At 35.9% G+C, this 21,999-nt stretch overlaps 1 protein-coding gene and 1 non-coding gene across 4 annotated transcripts in view; one reads left to right on the top strand and one right to left on the bottom strand.

Moving 5' to 3' along the window:
* Nucleotides 1-252: 252 nt before the first annotated feature.
* Nucleotides 253-21,999, top strand: part of AP3B1 (adaptor related protein complex 3 subunit beta 1) — a 225,752-nt gene continuing 204,005 nt past the window's right edge. For all 3 annotated transcript variants that reach the window (XM_045566381.1, XM_045566382.1, XM_045566383.1), the window contains exons 1-2: nucleotides 253-552; nucleotides 18,702-18,777. In XM_045566381.1, the coding sequence (XP_045422337.1) occupies nucleotides 425-552; nucleotides 18,702-18,777 (204 nt within the window). In that variant the 5' untranslated portion in view covers nucleotides 253-424. The remainder of the gene's footprint in view (nucleotides 553-18,701; nucleotides 18,778-21,999) is intronic.
* Nucleotides 5,337-5,474, bottom strand: LOC123648734. Its single transcript, XR_006738753.1, has one exon. It is a non-coding gene; the product is annotated as a small nucleolar RNA SNORA70 (small nucleolar RNA).

Here is a 21,999-nt window from a genome sequence, read left to right as displayed (position 1 = left end):
CTGAAAGCTATTGGTTTACAGCAGAAGTCCAGCAAAGGGCTGTCCAGGGTCTGGAATCTCCTCAAGGGATCAAAATGGATACAATGGGTATCTCTCTCCAATAAAACTGAGGGCCGCGAGTCAAGTGGTTCGCAAGCCCCGCGGCCTTGTTTCCCCTCCACCTGGGTCTCTCAGCCACCTCCGAAACCCGGAAAGGGGAGCGCAGCAAGCCGGGAGCGGCGGGCGGTGGGCTCGGGCCGGCCTGTGCACTGGGCATGCGCAGGGGGTGGAACGCCAGGTCGGCTTAGGGAGCCGTGACGAGTCCGGAAGCGCCTGCGCGCGCCCCTCCGCACGAGAACTAGTTTTGTTCCGTGGCCTCTGGACTGGAACCCTTTGGAGGGACCCCCCTGGCAGGACAAGCTGCACACCCGCCAGCGCCGCGGCAATGTCCAGCAACAGTTTCGCTTACAATGAGCAGTCCGGAGGAGGGGAGGCGACGGAGCTGGGTCAGGAGGCGACCTCAACCATTTCCCCGTCGGGCGCCTTCGGCCTCTTTAGCAGCGATTTGAAGAAGTGAGGAGAAAGGTTTGGGGTGCGGGGACGGGACTGAGGAGCTGGGGTCCTCGGGTGAGAGGGCACCCAGGCTTGGGTTCCCGGGAGAGGAGTGGGGGCCCCCCCGAGACAGCAGCGAAGCGGGGCGGTAATGTGTGTGGTGGGTGGATGGGGTCGGGTCAGTTGGGGGTCGTGAGAGTTGTTGGGGAGTTTAGGTGAGTGTGTGTAGGGGTCTCTAGCAGTTTTTAAACTTTAATGGAAAAAGACCCACTTGGTGAGCTTAGGTCTCACCCCCAAGACTCTGAGTTGGTCTGGGCTGGGGCACAGGAGTCTGAATTTTGAGTATAGACTTGTAGTTAATTTAATGTTTGTAGGCTCAAACGTTGAGAAATTTTCTTATTAAGGTGAAAGGAGTGTTTTGGGGGTTCAGAGTGAGAATGTGAGCGTTGCTTATGGGAAATTATTCCGTTACCTTTGGAGTGTAAAAGTAGAGAAGTGGTTTTAGGCGTTATGATTGGGCACTGTTTTATACCAACATTAATGAGTGTTCTTGGACAATGTCCTTTGCACTACAGAGAAAAACTCCAGTCCACAATAAGCATATGAGTTGAGAATATTCAAAAAAGTGTTACTATAAACACATCTTAAACTTTTACAGATTATAATGTGAGCTTTCAAAAACGAACATGAAACATTGTACATCGAGTTTTGTAAAATGTTTGTAAGAGTATTTTAAGTACCTCCGAGAAATGGAAAGAAATCCCCGAATTGTTTTCTTATTTGGGGGGGGGTTTAAACTTACAAAATTCTGGTAACTTTATATTTTATTATCATTTTTACATTTTTCTTTTTCAGTACTAAGCAATATGTTCGTATAATAGGTTGTCACTAGAGTCATACCTAAATTAAAGTAAAATAGCTGTGCTGGTAGCTTTGCAGATGTCAGAGGGTACATTTAAAATTTAACGTAAACTTAACTAACAGGTTTGGGTACTCTAGAAAGTGCTGGTAGTTGAAATTGGGATTACATTTTGATTGTATTAAGATTAAATCTTATATGTTGCATGTAAAATACAGTCTTTTTTTGTTTTCCATATTCCCAGTTTAGAAAAGTTTAAAAGTAAGATAACTGATGTCATTTTTCATTATGGGCATAGATGATCAATTGTTCTAACAAGGAACTTGTTGCAACTGTACAGTTCTATTAGCAAAATGTTTCAACTGAATTAAAACCTCTAATTCTACATTGGTTAATTGCCTGTGGTTTACTTACAATTAATTTACTTTTATGGTTTGAACATCTAAGATGTTTTTCTCTTAGACTTTGTCAGATTTGGACCTGATTTGGAAAAAAATTATGGCTTTTACCAGTGCTGTCCAGGGGACCTAGCTGATTGTATTTAACATAAAAATAGCTAACATTTACTGAGTGCCTAGTGCATTTGTGCTAACCACTTTATATTAATTATCTCATTGAGTCCCCCTAACAAGCCCATGGATTGTTACCAGATACTTCTCTGATCCCACTTTACAGATGAGAAAATTGGAGCACAGCACAGTGGTTAATTTGCCTAAGATCATAAAGCTAGAACACTGTACTTCCTGAATTGGAACCCAGAAGTTCTAATCTCAGAGCCCATTCTCTCAAGTGTTTAGATATGCTACTTATTAATTGATGAAATTTATGTTACTTTTATGAGAGAATGCATACAACTCATTAAAAGTTTAAAATCTTAAATAGTAGCTGTAGACAACATATGACCTTGAAGCTTACAGGACTTAGAAACATTCTGGCCTTTGAACTGCAGTCTAATGGAGTTCTACAGAAACAAGGAGACCCCTTATCTGGAAGTGATCACTTAATCTTTCTTGAGCAAGTAATATTGCAATAATACTTGCCTTTTTAAAAAAATCGAATGATAAAATTTATGTTAAGAAACTTGAAGCTTACCCTGTTCCTCTGCTCTAATTTTTAATGATTTACTCTGACAGAATAGATTCAAGTTTATAAAAAAGTAGCAACTTTTTTATAGTACAGAGAATTACGCTTTTGCAGATTCACTGATTCTTAGAAATTTGCTGCATTGCTTTATCTCTCTCTGTCACTTACTCTCCCCATACATACACATACACATATTGACATTATTATGTCTTCTGAACCATTGGAGAATAGCTTTTATACATCATGTCCCTTTACTCTTAAATCCTTAGTGTGTATTTTTTAAGAACAGATATTCTTTTAAACAATCACAGTATTGATGTATTCAGGAAATTTAACATCAGTACAATCTATAGTATATAATCCAATTTTATAATTTGTTCCAATAAAGATTTTTTTTAAGCGTTTTTTTTTTTTTTTTCTGTCTAGGACTGGATCCAGTCCAGGATCATGTATTTCATTTAGTTGTCATATCTCTTTAATCTCTTTTAATCTGGACTAGTTCCTTATCCTTTTTTGTCTTTCATGACCATGACATGTTTATGGAATACATGCCTGTTATTTTATAGCATGTTAATTAATTTGGGTTAGACGGTGTTTCCTCATGTTAAGATTCAGGTTATGTATCTGTGGTGAGAATACTACTATCGGTGATGTGTCCTTCTCAGACTATTAGATTCAGAGGCATAGGATACCCATCTTCATGATGATAATTTTCCCAGTCAAGGGGCTGTCCAGTTTCTCTACTGTATCATTGTTTTTTTCCCCAAATTATCTGTGGGTAGACACTGAAACTTTGCAGATATCCTGGTCCTCATTAAATTTACCACTCCTACATTTAGCAACATCAGGGAATCTCCTAAACTGGTCTTTACCACAATGGCTGCAAAATGGTAATGTTTCAACTCTCCAACTCCCTCTACTGTTCTACGCTTTAGCTTCTTGTCCTAGAGCTTTGTGTTCTCTGATTCTTCAACTAACCATCTCAGAGATGCCTACTTACTTCCTAGTCACATTATTATTGATGATTTCTGTTTTCTGAATTTAATCTTATTTATCCCTTCTCCCTTTTAAACAAAACCAGCATTAGCATTAGATGGCTTTATGAAAGTGGATCCTATACATCATTTATTGGCTAAAAAGCCTGTGTATTAGATTATTGGCTTCAAGATTTTAATTTCTTCATTTAAAATATAAAGAACTTATCTTTTGTACTCCATTTTATTTTGCTTATTTTTTTTAAGAGATAGGGGTCTTGCTCTGTTGCCTAGGCTGGAGTACAGTGGTGCAATCACAGCTCACTGGTGCAATCATAGCTCACTGCAGCCTCAAACTCCTGGGCTTAAGCAGTTTTCTTGCCTCAGCCTCCTGTGTAGCTGGGACTGCAGGCTTGAGCCACTACACCCAGCTAATCTTTTTAATTGTTTTTTTTTAGAGACAGGGTCTCGCTATGTTGCCCAGACTGGTTTCAAACTCCTGATCTCAACCAATCCCACCTCAGCCTCCTGAGTCACTGGGATTACAGACTGTACTCCTCTTTAGAGTGTTCTAAACTTCTATTGCTTTTAGTTTTTCTCTGTTGTTTTTGTTTATCTTAAAAAAAATTCCTCTTTTTTTATCTTAACCAATTTTGGTATCTGTGTATAATTGAAAAATAATTTTAATAATTTGATTTCTGGATTAAACATTTAATTACAGATTAATTTCTAGAAAGAAACACACAAGACTAATTAATTTTTCTTAATTACAATAGTAAAGCTACTAAATTTCTAAATCTCTTTTGAGAGAGCATCATGGTGTGTTAGACCAGTGGTCTCCAACATTTTTGACACCAGGGACAGGTTTCATGGAAGACAATTTTTCCACAGACTGGAGAGGGTTGGGGGGAGGGGATGGTTTCGGGATGATTCCAGCACATTACATTTATTGTTCAAGCCTCTCTGCTAGTGATAATCTCTTTTTGCAGCCACTCTCCAGTGCTAGCATCACCACCTCAGCTCCACCAAAGATGATCAGGTGTTAAATTCTCATAAGGAGCATGCACCCTTGCATGCACAGTTTACAGTAGGGTTTACACTCCTATGAAAATCTAATGCCACCACTGATCTAACAGGAGATGGAGCTTATCTGGTGATACAAGCAATGGGGAGCAGGTGTAAATACAGATGAAGCTTCCCTTGCTTGCCCGCTGCTCACCTGCTGCTGTGCAGCTGGATTCCTAATAGGCCATGGACTGGTGCTGGTCCGTGGCCTGGGGGTTGGGGACCATAGTATTAGACCATCATTGGACCCAGAGTCAGAAGACCTGGATTTAAGTGGATGTTTTCCATTAGTAGTGTTACGTTGTTCAAGTTGTTGATCTCTTCAAACCTCAGTTTTCTTATCTTTAGAAAGGGTGTGCTAATACTGGCCTATTTTTTGAGGTTCCCATAAGGTGGTGTACTTGAAAGTGATTTTTTTTTTTAAGTGGACAGGAAGTAGGATTTATTGGTGGGTGCAAATGAGGAGGCAGCACGGTGGAAGCCCTCGTGAGTGCAGAGCCCACCACTTGTCTAGGGGGCCACAACTGGGGATGTATGGGCTTTTCAGCCACCGTGTCTTCAAATTCGTCTGCATTAAAGTTGGTAAAGCCCCACTTCTTGGAGATGTGGATCTTCTCGTGGCCAGGGAACTTGAACTTGGCCCTGCAGGGCCTCAAATCACATGTTCCTTGTTCTGCAGTTTGGTGCAGATGGACATGATGACTTGGCCAATGTGAACTCTGGCCACAGTGTCCTGGGGCTTTCTCCAATGGCACCACGCATACCTGTCTGGAACCTAGATTGGGGACAGCACAAGGTCTGACACATGAACATACATTGGAAGGGACTGTCTCCAAGGTCCCTTAGAGCAACCCATACAAGTAAGCAACAGGCTACATACACTACCAAGGAGGCTGCTGTAGGCAGGCATTGCACACCGGGCTGCATGAGGAAAGTAGCATGGTTGGCTTAATTGGCTGCATGAAAGTGATTTCTAAACTAGAATGTTATGGAATACTATTTGGGAAAGTTGGTGAACTCTTCACTGAGGTGCTGACATTTTAGGTCTTAAAGCCTGAGAAGGTTTTTGCCAGGTGGAAGAACAGGGGAGTTCTTCAGACAGAGTATGTAGAAACTGGGAGAGTTGCAAAAGAAAATGCATGTTCAAATGAGAGAGAGATTTGGACATCAAAATTTAGAATAGTAGGTAGTAGTTAAATCATGTGAATAGGTGAAATTGCCCAGGGAGAACTTTTCTTGTTAGAGGAGAAGGCAGTTTAGACAAAACCCAAGGGGACACCAACATCTAAGGTGTGAACGGAAGAACTAGAAAAAGAGACAGAGCTCAGTGGGGTAGGAAACCAGGCGAAGGTTAAAAAAAAAAGAGAGAAGTTAATAGGAAAATTAGAAGAAGGAAATGGTCAACTGTAAGGAGTTACAGAGTGAGGACAAATAGAATGATGAAGGCTAGAAAGAGGCCCTTGTGTTTAACACCTAAAAGGTGACTTTAGCAATTAGTAATTTAGCAATCCAATCCTGAAACACATTGAAAAGTAACATCTTTGCTGAAATTGGGCTGGATTTTCCATTTGTTTAGATTCACAGAGCTAATTTAGATCCAGACAGCGGTATGCTTTCTGAAGTCCATAATACTACCCCAGTGTATTTACATTGAATTAATAAAGCCTGGCTTACTTTTTAACTTAAATTTTATTCGTTGTCCTGTTTACAGTATCAGCCATAAAAATTCCACCACATATACCCATTTAACTTTTAATATCAGTGATTCTAAGTGAAGTCTAGTATGAAGATTGCATGTGTCTGTGGTTTGTATGCACTTAGCAACTCTATCTCCACCACTTTTTCTATCTTTCAAGAAGGTATATAGAAATGCATCTGAGTGAGATTAACCTATTTCGAGAGATGTTCTTGAATATACTTTATTAAAAATAAAAATAAGCCAGTCTCAGATGTCAGTACTTTATTAATAGTAACACATCATTTTTGACATACCTCAAAGAGTCATTGTGTCTCAGTATGAGGTTTTAAACTTGTTTTTGTAATTGTTTCCATTTTTTATTAATAATATAGAGTCTAGACTATATTTTTATTTTTTCATTTAACATTCTTTTATGGTCCAGTTGCACAGAGCTTACTCTGCTTTCTTTTTACTTACCCTAGTATTCCTCATTGATACCTTCATCTCATTCTGTATCCTCATGTTATATAGTTGCTTGACGAATATTTGTGTAGAGAGATTTCACATACTCTCCTAATATTAAGCAGTGTAATCTGTATGAAGGTGCCTAGCAAAGTGTTTGGCTCATAATTTTGCTTAATAAAATATTTTCAGGTCCTTTTAGATTCTACCAACCTTTATTGTCTCATTAGCTAGTGTTAATAAAAAAATGAAGCATGAGTGATTCAGTGGACCCTGTCCAAAGGAAAACCTGACCTGGTATCCCTATCATATTGCATCATACAATTGTGTATAGGTCCAGAGCAACCATTTTCTTTATGGCATTGCTTGGGTCTTTGCTGTGGTTAGGGTTAACTGACTTGGAATTGTCATGTAGGTGTTGAATGAACTTTACAATCAAGATTTTTAAAGTCTCCCAGGTTTCAAAGGCATCTTTATTTCCAGCTTTGGAATTATACCATATGTATAGTTCATTCCTCTGTGTTTTCACCATAAAAATACAGAACAATTATAAGATCTTTATCTTGCCTTTAAAAAGCTTAGAATTTAGTTGGAGAGATAAGGCTAATGTGAACTAACAGTAACATGAGCATGTAATTAATGTTAAATTGTGTGATAATTCTCAACTTTTCAACACTACATACCTATTGAAAATTATTTATTATAAGCCTTTATTTATGTAAACAGTGATTTACTGAAGAAATGGAAATGCTATAATTTTGAAATGTCAAACACAGTTTGAGGTGTTGAAAATGTTGGAGCCCCGAGTTGTAAGCATAATATGAAGAGGCATGGGCTTCTCATCATGAATTCCTTTCTCTTGTGCTCAGGAGTCCAGGGTTGCTGGTATGAAAATATACTCCAGTGATGATTTCTTTAGTACATTGTTGTATGTCTTATCATCTTTAAGTGCCAAAGATTTAAATCCCTTGAGATCTAATAATTACAGTTTTGGTAACTGATCTTGTTAATTCTGTTTAGCTGATTGAAATTTATGTTCATTATATCTGGTTCTAGAGATGTTAACAACATACTTGCTTACTATATATGTAGATTGGATCCTACCTTTATCTTTACAAGGGGCACATTAAATTTTAGACAATTTCAATGTTTTATTGATCTTTCACTAAGTAAATTTCAACATTTTTTTCAAGATGGCTCTTAGCAAAAGAAGAAACTGTGTACTAGTGTCTGTAGTGCATTCCTAGCTAGATGAACTTGTTGTTTTTATCTTCATATAAATAAGACAAAGAGCTGACTACTCAAGGATTGTCATTTCAGTGGTATAGAAGGGTTCTATTTATGATATCATTTAATTCTTGAAATATACTTCAAATTAAATAAGATTTTACTACATTGAACAAAAATTTGATGAAATACTGCCTGTAAGCAGAGTTCTGCTTTCCAAGAAATCATAAGTGTTTCATTTTATTTTGCTTTGTTTGTATTTCTTTTTGAAGGAGAGTCATTTCTGACATTTACATTTTGTCTTTACAAATATTCAAGAAATATTCATCCTTTTGATGTAGGATGTTATTTTTAAAATCACTGATCTGGTGAAATCTGAGGAGAAAATCTGAAACACTTAAATTTCAAGCCTTACCATTAAATCGTAAGATGGGAGATATTATGTTATTTAAAAAAATGTTTAGAATTTGGAGCCATGATACTAGAGCTGAATGATTAAAACAAACAAAGCAGACAGATGGTTGGTTGAAATGTTCTTTTTTATTGCATGAGAAGTTATAAACGCTCATAGAATGACAAATGTGTTATAGTGAAATAATTTGACAGTTTTGCACTTGTGTATATAAATGAACTACTGACAAAAACAAATTGCCTGCAGTCCAAATTCAAAATTTAAAGTGAAAAGCCCAAAGTGGAATAATCAAGAAGGAAATGATTTTTTTCTCTATTTCATATTATTATGAATAACATTGGTTTCTGTATTTAGGGAAGACTTATTTGGCATATTAGCTAGAAAGAATTCATAGATCTACAAAAGTCAATAATTTATAGTTAATATCTGCTTATTGAAGGGCTGATTATATTGTCAATAGGAAGCAACCTCATGAGAAGACCAGTGTCTTTAATTCAGCTGAGTGAGCTGGCATGGCAGCTGGACGAGTGAAAGTGTAGTGAATGGGGCTGTGTCTTAGTTTGTTTTGTGCTCCTATAACAAAATTCCTGAGACTGGGTAATTTATAAAGAATAGAATTTTATTTCTTATGGTTCTAGAGGCTGGAAAGTCTGAGATCAAGGCACTGGCAAGTTCCATTGTCTGGTCAGGGCTGTTTTCTGCTTCTAAGATGGCTTCTTGTTGCTGCATCCTCTGGAGGGAAGTAATCTATGTCCTCACATGAAGGAAGGCAGAAGGGCAAGAGAACTGAATGCTGTTTGAAGCCTCTTTTATAAGGCTTAATCTCATTCATGAGAAGAGGAGCCCTCATAACCTAATCATATCTTAAAGGCTCCACCTCTTAATACCATGCCATTGGCAATTAAGTTTCAACACCTGGATTTTGGAGGGAACACATTCCAACCATAGCAGGCTGGTTCCAAAATCATAGGTTGGCAGAGCTATGCATCACCCAACTTTATTCTTGGAATGAGTTTTCTCCAAGTTTCTTAAAGCCTAGATTAAGAATGTGGTCATGAAAGATGAGGGGGAAATAGTAGGATGTGGAGGCAGAGTAGAAAGGGGGGGGCCAGAGTGTATAGGGCCTTGTAAATCATTGTGAGGACTTGGCATTTTACTCTGAGTGACAAGAGAAGCCATTGGAGGGTTTTGAGTAGAATGGGCATTTAGATGGTAGTCAGTGACTATTAAGTGCTTATTTTGTGCCAGATATATTCCTGCCTTCAAAAGGTTATAGTTTGAGGAGTACTTAGGACCTGTTTATTTTTAGTGTTTTTTGCAGTAATTTAAAAAATTATAGAAGTAGTTTATTGATTCAACAAATATGAGTGCCATTATATGCTAGACAGTGTTCTTGGATTAAGCAGTAAACAAAACGCCTGATCTCATGGACTTTATACTCTAGTAGGAGGAAGACAGGCATCTTAACCATTTTTTGTTTTTGTTTTTGAGACAGAGTCTTGCTCTGTTGCCCTGGCTATAGTGCAGTGCCATCATCATAGCTCACTGTAACCTGTAACTCCTGGGTTCAAGCGATCCTCCTGTCTCAGCCTCCTGGGTAGCTGGGACTACAGGGAGGTGCCACCATGCCTGGCTAAGTTTTCTATTTTTTGTAGAAATGGGGTCTTGCTCTTGCTCAGGCTGGTGTCAAATTCCTGACCTCAAGCAGTCCTCTTGTCTTAGCCTCCCAGAGTGCTAGGATTGATTACAGGTGTGAGCCACTGTGCCCAGCCATCTTAACCTTTCTTAAGTGTATAGTTCAGTGGCATTAAGTACATTCACACTGTTACGCAACCATCACCACCATCTGTCTACAGAACTCTTCATTTTGCAAAACTGAAATTGTGTACCCATTAAATAAATCCCCATTTTTCTCCTCTCCCCAGCCCCTGGCAACTAATATTCTACTTTCTGTCTCTGTGAATTTTACTACTCTAGATACTTCGGATAAGTGGAATTCTATAGCATTTGCTCTTTTGTGACTGGTTTATTTCACTGAGCAACATGTCCTCAAAGTTTATCCATATTGTAGCTTATGTTAGAATTTCCTTCTTTTTATGGCTGAATAATATTCCATTGTATGGATATATCACATTTTGTTTATCCATTTATCTCTTAATAGGAACTTGTGTTATTACTTAACACTTTTTGGCCACAATGAATAACAGTGCTGTAAATAAGGATATACAAATATCTGTTTAAGACCCGGTTTTCAATTCTTTTAGGTATATGAGGCTGTCGGGAAAGTATCTATCCATTGTTAATATAATGAGAATGGTTACATATAGAAAAGTCTATATCCAGAAGTAGAATTTAAAGAGCTTTTTTTTTTTTTTTTTTTTAAGGTTGGGAAGAGTTAATGAGGCTTTAATGCTGACTGGAAGGAGGCAGTGGAGAAGGGTGTCAAAAAAATATTGGCAAGAGGGAAGGAGATGGCCTCTTTACCCCGTCTAACTCCATATCCTATTAGTCTCCCATCCAAATATTCTTAATTTCACTCCTTACAGATCACATCTTCAATTTTTACGGGACACCATGTCCACCTACTTGTACTATTTTCCCCTTTTTTGAGTCGTCACTATGATCCAAGGTGTGTAAATGCCTGAGGGTCTCTTAGTTTCCAAAATAGAGAACTATTTTTCATGTTGTCTGAGCTCATGGGGGGGTGGGGGGCTATTGGCTTTGGAACTCCAGGGCTTTTATATTCATTTTTTGAAAACAGTTTTCAGTGGATCAGGTATCCTATGTATCAGTTTGTGGAACACTTTTGGGTACTTTTTCTTTAGTTGAGGTATCAGAACATTAACATAAAACGTGTTAGTTTAGTGGTTAGAACAAAAAAGAATGTGTTAGTACTTGCTTAGTGTCAAATGGAATCAGGAGTGCTGTAGGATTTTAAAGGAGGGAATGATCACTGAAGGCTTGATCTGCTAGAGAAAGTGAATTTTGATTTAGGCCTTGGCACAGATGTAAGAAAGAGGCCGGGCGCGGTGACTCACGCATGTAATCCTGGCACTCTGGGAGGCCGAGGTGGGTGGATCGCTTGAGGCCAGCCTGAGCAAGAGCGAGACCCCGTCTCTACTAAAAATAGAAAGAAATTATCTGGCCAACTAAAAATATATATAGGAAAAATTAGCCGGGCATGGTGGCGCATGCCTGTAGTCCCAGCTACTTGGGAGGCTGAGGCAGGAGGATCGCTTAAGCCTGGGAGTTTGAGGTTGCTTTGAGCTAGGCTGACGCCATGACACTCGCTCTAGCCTGGGCAACAGAGTGAGACTCTGTCTCAAAAAAAAAAAAACAAAAAAAACAAAAACCACAAAGATTAGGAAAGGATGAAGGGTATTCTCTGCAGGGACAAACAAAGCGAAGGTAAAATATTCTGCAATAGTGAGTGAACCAATTTGGATAAAGAAGAGAGTCCCTAGAATTTTTCTTTCTAGGAGCAGTGGAAAACAAGATTCGAGAAATTGCTAGAATGTGAAGGAAATTGGACTTTTAACTTACATTTTATTAATAGGAGTTGATGGTTACAAATGGTTATTGCAGTGGTGTTTTGGGAAGATTAACTTGGCATTGTATGGAGAATAGGATGGAGAAGAGAAATTGGAGATAGAGGAACCATAAAGGAGATTGTCAAGAAAATTCTGTGAGGAATGTGATAATGATTTGGATTTTTTTGGTTTCAGTGGGTAGCAAGAGGAAGGGAAGTGAGCAACATTAAAAAGGGATTTATAGGTCTTAGTTACGTACTAGATTTGGGTACAGGAGGGGAAGAATCAAATCTTGAAGCCTAACTGGAAAAATGTTAGGGCTACTGACAGAAGTGGGGAAGGGTTGAGAGGATGTTTGGGAAGGTGGAAGCACATTTTCATTGGTAATGTTGAGAGTTGGAGCTGTAGACATATATTTGAGAATGTATTGAGATGAGAGAGCAATATATAGTTGTGACTAAATAGTTGTACTTTTCATTAGATTTAATCAGCTTTTGTCAAAAGTCTGTTCTTGAGTTACATGTGAGGTTATTGATCTCAAACTCCTGGGCTCAAGTGATCCTCCTGCCTCAGCCTCCTGAGTAGCTGGGACTATAGGCATGCACCACCACACCTGGCTTTGTGTGTGGTTATTGAAAAGGTCAGTGTAAACATACTTAGGAATGAAACAAAACATGAAAACGTAGTATCTGAAGTACATTAACCCAAAATAATGTGAATACTCAGTTTATTAAAGAAAGAATGCAAATGGCTACTGTACGAATAATCATAGGAACGCAAACAATCTTCCCACTTTCTTTTAGGAAATAACAGTGAAAATAGAGTGTTTTTATCACACACTCATGCATACTTAATGACACAGATATGTTCTGAGAAATATCTTTAGGTGATTTCATCCTTGAGCAAGCATGATAGAATATACTTACATATACCTAAAATATGGTATAGCCTATACACCTAGGCTGTAGCCTAGCTTATTGCTCCTAGGCTACAAACCTGTACAGCACGTTACTGTCTTGAATACTGTAGGCAGTTGTAACACAATGGTATTTGCGTATCTAAACATAGAAAAGGTACAGTGAAAATATGGAATTATCTTACAGGACCACTGTTGTATATCCTGTCCGTTGTTGGCTGAAATGTTATGTGGTGCATGACATTTGATTTGGCAAAATAAAAAGTGGGCAACGCCATCTTATTAGCAAGAATTTTTGTTGAAATTTTATCTATTCCCTGAAATCCAGAAGTCTGGAACACTCTTCTGAATATTTGAGCTCACTACCTTCAAGGGGCAATAAGAATTTTACAAATACTTATATGTACTTTAATAATATCAAAATGGGTGATTCATTTAACATTACATGTTGTAGAAATGCTAATGTTAATTAAAAGTAAAATAAATAAAGTTAGAAACACTTCTTATAAATAGCTTCTGCCTATCTGACAATATCAACAATTATAAAATATTATTATTATTTTTATTTATTTATTTATTTTTTTTGAGACAGAGTGTCACTTTGTTGCCCGGGCTAGAGTGAGTGCCGTGGCATCAGCCTCGCTCACAGCAACCTCAAATTCCTGGGCTTAAGCAATCCTACTGCCTCAGCCTCCCGAGTAGCTGGGACTACAGGCATGTGCCACCATGCCCGGCTAATTTTTTCTATATACATTTTTAGTTGTCCAGATAGTTTATTTCTATTTTTAGTAGAGACGGGGTCTCGCTCAGGCTGGTCTCGAACTCCTGACCTCGAGCGATCCACCCGCCTCGGCCTCCCAGAGGGCTAGGATTACAGGCGTGAGCCACCGCGCCCGGCCAACAATTATAAAATATTATAACAGAATTTTTTTCTCAAGGTCAATGGATACTTGAACATTTTTTAAGAGAGAGTATGTGGTTAAGCGTCTGGAAGTCAGAGATGATTTTTGCTTACACACACACACACACACACAGACACATACACATGAGTCCCATCTATTTTGGTACTTTGTATATTACTTGAATGATTTTGGATGACATTGACCACAAATGATTTTTTTTCCTTCCTTTTTCCTTAGCATTCTTAGTATTTTAAAACTGGTTTTGGCCGGGCGCCGTGGCTCACGCCTGTAATCCTAGCCCTCTGGGAGGCCGAGACGGGTGGATCGCTCGAGGTCAGGAGTTCGAAACTAGCCTGAGCGAGACCCCGTCTCTACTAAAAATAGAAATAAATTATCTGGACAACTAAAAATATATATATAGAAAAAATTAGCTGGGCATGGTGGTGCAAGCCTGTAGTCCCAGCTACTCAGGAGGCTGAGGCAGGAGGATCGCTTAAGCCCAGGAGTCTGAGGTTGCTGTGAGCTAGGCTGACGCCACGGCACTCACTCTAGCCCAAGCAACAAAGTGAGACTCTGTCTCAAAAAAAAAAAAAAAAACCAAAACAAACAAACAAACAAAAAAACTGGTTTTCATTTATGTAGCAAGTTTCAAGATAATTTTATTGATGTATATATTTTATATTTCAAAAATTTAAAACCACCTGGGAAAATAAGATAATCTTTTAAAAACGATGATTAAGTTTAGATGAGAATTGTTTTTCAAAGATAATCGTGTAAACTTCAGTGATTTGCACTTTTAGATTCTATTCCTGTCAAGTAGGAATTTGTAGGACCCTTTTTCTGTTTCTGGGTGTACATAGCCTTCATTAGGAAACCTGGAGGGGCCATGTGACTTCAAAAAAATATTGTGGTAAAAAACACATGACTTTAAAATTACCATCTTACCCGTTTTTAAGTGTAAGTTTGTTCACATTGTTGTGCAACATCTCTAGAACTTTTTCATCTTGTAACACTGCCATGTGACTTTTTAAAAACTAAACTTTTTACTTAGATTTTCAAGTGCTTCAGGAACAAAGCTTATCTAAGGTAGAGATTGCATATTGGTTTCCTCAATTCCCTATACAGAATGCTGATCCAAATTCATCAGATGGAAAACTTGCCCTCTGTGGCCTTGGAAAGTTTTTTTTTTTTTTTTGAAAGAATTTAAAAATTAATCTAGCTTTGAGCTGGCATATCTTATTAACACAGTTGCAGAAAACTTATATTTACACTACTAAAGTTTATGAATTTCTTGGAGGAAAATCTAATACCAATACTCAAACTTGATGCACAGACTGACTCTTTGGCATGTCTGTGTTTACGTCCATCTGTTACCGTGGCACCATGCCCGTTATTATGGTGGCATGCCAATAGCAGTGAGCCATGTGAGCCAACAAAGATGAATTGTTTGGATGAAATACACTATTCTGTAATACTAATTAATTTTGAGCTGATGAATCTACATGAGATAATGTTAACCAAATACAGTCAAAGTAATATCAGTGAAAATAAAATTTATTTTGACTTCTGCAGAAGTATATCACAGATGTTTTAGACTACCGTTGAGAATAATCAGAGTCAGTGTTTACTATGATTCCAATGATCAGTTTTCTTTTCATAAAAATTTCCAGTTTAAAAGAAAAACATACAATAATTTTTCTTGTGGTAGATTATAGATTAGAGAGGAAATAGGGTGACACTTTAGGTGACACTTTTAGGATTTTATACTTCTTATAAGGTACTACTTTATAGTTCCTGAAATATATTCTTAATATAGTTAACTTTATAGCAGAAATTGACAGTAATATGGTGAATGGGAAGAATGTTGGATTTTAAAATAAGACTTGAGTTTAATGCCTTGCTTTGCCATTCCTTAGTTCTATGATGATGTACTTAAAAATAGTATGAGTTTAGAATTTCTTCCATATTGTATAATCTTTTACTTGTATGTTGCCCTTACATGTTCTGAGCCTTGGTTTACTCATCTATCAAGTGGGAATAATAGCCACACATGCTTCATAGAGACTTTGTGATACTAAAGGTAGTGTTGTAAGCTCCAGAAAATAATACCATTATCAGGTGGCTAAATAAGTTAATTATATATTATAAATGCCAGGCATGTTAGTGGTAAATTAGTCAATAATATGGAAAGGATATAACTTCTAATCCCGTATTCACAGAGATATCTACAATGAACAAGTTCTTATGTATCCGTCCAGAAAATTTAAAAAAAATTAAATGATAATATATATACTATTCTCTATGTGTCTTGCTTTTCACTTAATATATGTTAGAGATCTTTCCATATCCGCATGTGATACTATTTCAATCTTTTTAACTACTGTGTAGTATTTCCTCATATTCCTTTTATTTAATTAGTTCCATTTTGAAGGGCATTTGATTGATTTCACTTTTCATCAAGTATAAGCAATATTGCAAATAAATTTTTATACACTTGTGTGAATTTATTTATAGGGAAAAAGTTTTAGAGGAAATTTCATGGAGCCGCTCACCTCATTCAGTTTATACATACTAAGGCAAAAAATTTGTTTAGAACAAGCAAAAAAAAATCTTTGATACATCCTTTTTAGGGGCGTACTTCTGATCAGAAATCACTATTCCTTATAACTTTTCCCAATCCGTAATTCCTCGATTTGAGTTTCAGATGTTGCTTTCTATGGTACACCAATTTTGGTGAATGTTTTGAGGAAAAAGAAGATAACTGTGGTGCAGTGCTCTCAAACTGGTGAAGGCCCCCCTTTTTTTTCTCCTTTTAAATTTCCAGTCCATCATGGATGGATAATTCTATAAAATACAATAAAAAATAAATTACTAGGAAAGTAAAATGAAAAAAGCATATCAAGTACAAGTGCCAATTTTTAAAATTAGACTTAATAAAAAATAAAATTACATTGTCAGACTCTCTGTCAAGTTTCTAAATATGCTGACTCTGAATTTTGTACATAGCTGCAGCTCATGAGTGGATTGGTAATGATTCTCCAACCAGACTTTCTCAGATCATGCTTTCAGTAGCATGTAAAAGACCTAACATACTATGTAAAAGACCTAACATTTCCTATGTTCTAATATGTAACTGGTAAAATTTTGCTTTTCGATTATAGTTACTAGTTTATGCTGATGTGGAAATAAGAATAACTTTCCTGGTAATAGTAAGATTTACTTTATATATTCTTCTCTATTCCTTGAAACTTAAAACAGGCACATTTTGAACATGAAAGGAAAAGTTATACCGTTTAACACCACAAGATGTCACTTATGTAAAAATAAAGTTGGTATCTTTATACTCAAAGCTAGAAACCCGTAGGTAACTAGGTAAATGAACAACCAGGTAAATAAAAAATGTATATATCTGAAACAAGTTTTGGTTTTCAACATAGAGTCAAGGAAAATGTTTGTAATTCAGCATTATTTTGACTCAACTATTGATATTTAGCAAAAAGAATTTCTTAATATCTAAGATTTATGTAGTAATACATGTTAATGGGTCATATTTGAATTGACATAATGAAGGAGGTAGACCTAAGATGACTCAATAGAAGTGAATATATTTTGAGGGTAAGGTAGGTGTTATGGTACTAATTTTGCAAAATCTTTACTGTCTTGGTGACACACAGAGGAATTTGGGGAGAAATATGTAATTTATATCAGAATTTCTATTCTTTATGATGGATATGTGAAAAGTTGACTATTACATCATGTTGACACAGTACCTAGGATTTTTCTTGTCTTTTTTCTCTGAACCTCAAATTTATTAGCTTTTCTGCTTATGTTAACACAAAAGATATTTGTATTTGTTGAAGACTGGCTTTCTGTTAAACACAGAGCAATACCTTTGACTTTAATATTGGGGTTCTGTTTCCTTGTTTTTAGTTTGAAAGAGCAGGTAGTCGGGGAGGGGACTCTGGCAACTTGGGCTGAAGAGGAACAAACCAAGTTTCCATCAGGCCATGAATAAGATTTGATTATGTTTCGGGTTAGAGATTGTGAAGTGTTAAAAATTGATACTTCATTCCTCTTCGTTACTTACTTCTCTTTCCAGAAAACGCTTGTGGGGGTGAATGGTGGAACACACTTGGGGAAAAGAAAAGGGCTACAGCCAGGAGAAAATTATTCTTTTTGGCATGTATATGTGTGATCATATCTCCTTTCTATTTAGTTCCTATCTAATGACTTGTGTTTTTTTGTTTTCCTACCCTCCAGTAAGATATTTTAAGGTTTCTTTTAGGTTTTAGGTTTTTCATTTCTAAATGTATACATAATCATTAAGTAAAATAGGAGAATAGCAAAAAGTAGAAGAAAAAAATAAAGTCACATATGTGCAGTTTCATTAATTTTTCCCCCATTTTTGTTACCTGTGAACTGTGAAAGAACCTGAGAAGCTTTCAGAAGGAATTCTAAATTCATTACAGTGAACATTTATAGTATATTTAGTAGTTGTCTATCCTCGAGATAGTTTTTATATATTGCCATCTCTACTATTTCAGTATTTTCTAGCTATATTTTTAATTAGGAAAAAGTAGGTGTTTTAATTAACTACTTTTGGTCTTTCACTAGTGGTCACCATAACATTTAATTTTATGAGCTGCTTAGGAAGTAAGAGTAACTTTTTTCATAATAAATTTCATTGCTGCTATTTTTTTTTAGAAAAAATGTGCCTAATTTTTACTTATTTTGTTTTTACTCCAATGACAGTTTGTAACATTTAACCCCTGTATTAGTTTACTAGGGCTGTGATAACAAAATGCCACAGGCTGGGTGACAAATCAATAGAAATTTATTTTTTCACAATTCTGGAGGCTAGATGTCTAAGATTGAGGTGTCAGCAGGTTTGGTTTTTTCTGAGACTTCTCTCCTTGGCTTGCAGATGGCCACCTTCTTGCTGCAGTTACTTAACATTGCCCATCATATTATTTCTAATTCTTACAAAAACATATGATATATTTTAAACTGTTTAATGTAAAAATCTAAGTATGAAATTTTTTTTCCTTCTCTTTTGTAATAGGAATGAAGATCTAAAACAAATGTTGGAGAGCAACAAAGATTCTGCTAAATTGGATGCTATGAAGCGAATTGTTGGGGTAGGTAAAATACTTTATTACTTCGATTTAAGGAAATGGACAAGTAGTGGTTATAGTATATTAAATATATATATTAAATATTTTAAATACCAAATTAACATCCCATTTACCCTTTATTATTAACTTAGAATTTTCTGTCTAAAAATGTTAAGAAAGGAAGTACAGTATGGAAGTGTCAAAATCAAGAAACTTGGGTTTTAATTTCATCTTTTCTCAGTTTTAATTTTCCTGTCTCTAATATCAAGATATTTCTCCTGTGAGAAGGAGGGAGTTAATCATTTTGAAGATACAATAAGATGATACACAATCCTATTTTCACTTCCTCAAAGAGGGATACTAAAGGATTTTTTTTTTTTGTCATTTCTTGACCTAAATATTGAGAGCATACTTTCTTCTGTTTTTCAAATTCCATTACTACCAGTAAAAACACTTTATTCAATATAGTAGCTGAAAACTTCTAATAAATATTATTAAATGTAAGAGCATTCACTGTTTTTCAATTGTAATGCAAAACCAAACAATTGACTAATACGTTATTAGAGGGATTCCATTGCCAGAAACTAAAGATTTAATTCCTAATCATATATATCATCTTTAATAAAATATTGTTGCAACTTGTGTTGCAGTCTCTCTATATATTCATTTTATTTTTCACATTCACAGGGAAAACTGGCTTAATTCCAGTGACTAACGCTAAAGAGTTCTGCTTTTGTTTCAGTGGAATTAAATTCATAAAACCTGTTTTTCTTATAACTACTGTGCTTTTTATCTCTACCATTGCTAATTTTATTTTCGACATACTTTTATATAAGGTCAAAATATAAAACATCTGTGTATTTGCACAAATAAATTCTGCTGTAATCAGATGACAACACAACTGAAACAGTACTCTTTTCCAGCAGGCAGTGCCATCATATGAGAACTTGAAATCTCCTTTGTTTTTTTGATGTATGAAGGTCCACATCCCATTTATGAAAGATGGTTAATAGGTATCCATATGCTCTGTTAAAAAGTGAGGTGGTATGAAAAAAATCAAATATATGAAAGTCAAGGACTAATTGTGTCTTTGTATCTGTAGGACACGTATAAGTGACTTTATTTTTGCTTTCAGGTTTATGTCATTTGGCAATGTGATGGAAATTTTGAGGATCCTATTTAAAATTTTTGATTTGTTAATGTTATACTTTATACATAAGAATGTTTATGGACAGGCATTTCTTGCTTTGCATGGTTTTTATGCACATCAGTTTCAATGACAACAGTTAAATTGTATCAGTTCCCCAGCAATATAGTTCAAATTTCATTTACCATGATATATTAACTGAGTAATTGTATAATGTACAAACTTCGTGTTTGCTTTCTGTCCACACATCGCTATGTAAATTACAGATGTGCATCATGTCACCAGTCATGTCACTTCTTTCAAAACCTGTCAGTGATTGGTCACTGTGCATCTGTTATTTAGTTCATGCACAGACAGCAAAGCATGCAATTGTGTTGCCTCCTCGTTTCCCAGTGAGAGATATGTGTGACATATTACAAAAATGAGTATTTGAAGAGGGATTTGGTCAACAAAGATGAAAGTGCAGCAAAGAAATGAAAAATGATAACACTAGAAATTCAGAGCTTGATCTGGAACTTGATCTTTTTAACTGTAGGAAATGATTAGTAATTAAAAATTATTCTTTTAACAGTAATATAAATATCATTTATATATATTAATCACTTATATGTGATATAAATATATATTTGTACATTTTCAAATAATATTGTAGTATAAAAAGTTTTAACTTCCAAATAAATTTTAGAATAAAATTGTCAAGTTCTATTAACAATTGTTTTCGATTTTGATTAGGATAATACAAAATTTATATATTCCCTCCTTCCTTCCGTCAATCCTTCCCTCTCTCCCTTTCAGTAGTGTTATATTTATATTTTACAGTTTTTATCATAAGAGGTCTTACGTATTCCTCATTAGATTGATACCTGTGTATTTGTTTACTCTTAGTTGCCATTATGAATAATCTCCCTCATTTTGCTTTTAAAATTAATTATTAGTGATATATAAAAACAGCTAATAAATTTTCTATGTTCTTGCATTTGGCCTTCTCAGAGAACTGTCTTTTTAGCTCTAATAGTCTTTGACTTCCTTTTCTTGGGTTCTCTGGTTAATTACATCATTGGGAAGTTATGATAGATTTATATTTTCTTTTCAGATATTTACATCTCTTTTTATTTTTCTTGTTTCTTTACATTGAATAAAACTCTACCATGATGTTAAATAATAGGGGTGGTGGAGGATATCACTGTCTCATTTTTTATTTTAGTGGAAGTATTTCTAATGTTTTATAATGATCCTGTAGAATTGAAGTAGATATATTTCTCTGTATTTAAGTGATGTTGGTCTGTAATCTTCTCTTTGTCCTCTGGTGAGGTTTTGAATAAAGGTTAAGCTAGATCCATAGAGTACGTTGTTGTCTAAGTTATCTTGGCCTATCTCAAGGTTGCAAAGATCCCCCTGCCCCCACCTCTATTTTTTGCTTTTATGATTAGGTCTAGGATCCATTTTGAATTTACTTTTATATATGGTGTGAGGTTAGAGCCAAGGTTTTGTTTTTTCACACATGAATATCTAATTTTCCCTGTATAATTTGTTTAAAAAGGCATCCTTTCCTTACGGAATTTCAGCCTTTGATGAAAAGGAAAATCAGTTTACCATATGTATGTGGGTCTGTTTTCTTCTGGTGCTTCACTGATCTTTACAGCTGTCATTTCATGAGTACCTTACTCATAATTTTGGTAGCCTTAAAAAAAATGCTGCAAGCCCTCCAATCTTGTTTTTTTCCCCCCAGATTGTTTTGTTTATTCTATATCCTTTATGTTTCCTTATAAATTTTAGAATCAGCTTTTCAGTTTCTGCATTAAAAAAAGGCCTGTTGGGATTTAGATTGGAATTGCATTGAATCTGTAGGTTAATTTTGGTAGAATTGACATCTTAACAGTATTTAGTCTTGTGACCCATGATCATGATTCTACCTCTTAACTTGTTTAGATCTTTAATTTTTCTCAGCAACATAGTTTTTAGTGTTAAATTTTAAGTGCTGTTGTTTTTTTAATACAAGTTGGTATTCCTTATTCAAAATACTTGGGAACAGAACTGTTTTGGATTTTGGATTTTTTTCAGATTTTGGAATATTTGCATTAAAATCTAAAATCCAAAAT

The sequence above is a fragment of the Lemur catta genome, chromosome 12, assembly GCF_020740605.2.
Source record: "Lemur catta isolate mLemCat1 chromosome 12, mLemCat1.pri, whole genome shotgun sequence".
NCBI classification, from domain to species: Eukaryota; Metazoa; Chordata; class Mammalia; order Primates; family Lemuridae; genus Lemur; species Lemur catta.
The sequence above is the reverse complement of the archived record's forward strand: the minus strand, read 5'-3'. Positions and strand labels throughout refer to the sequence as shown.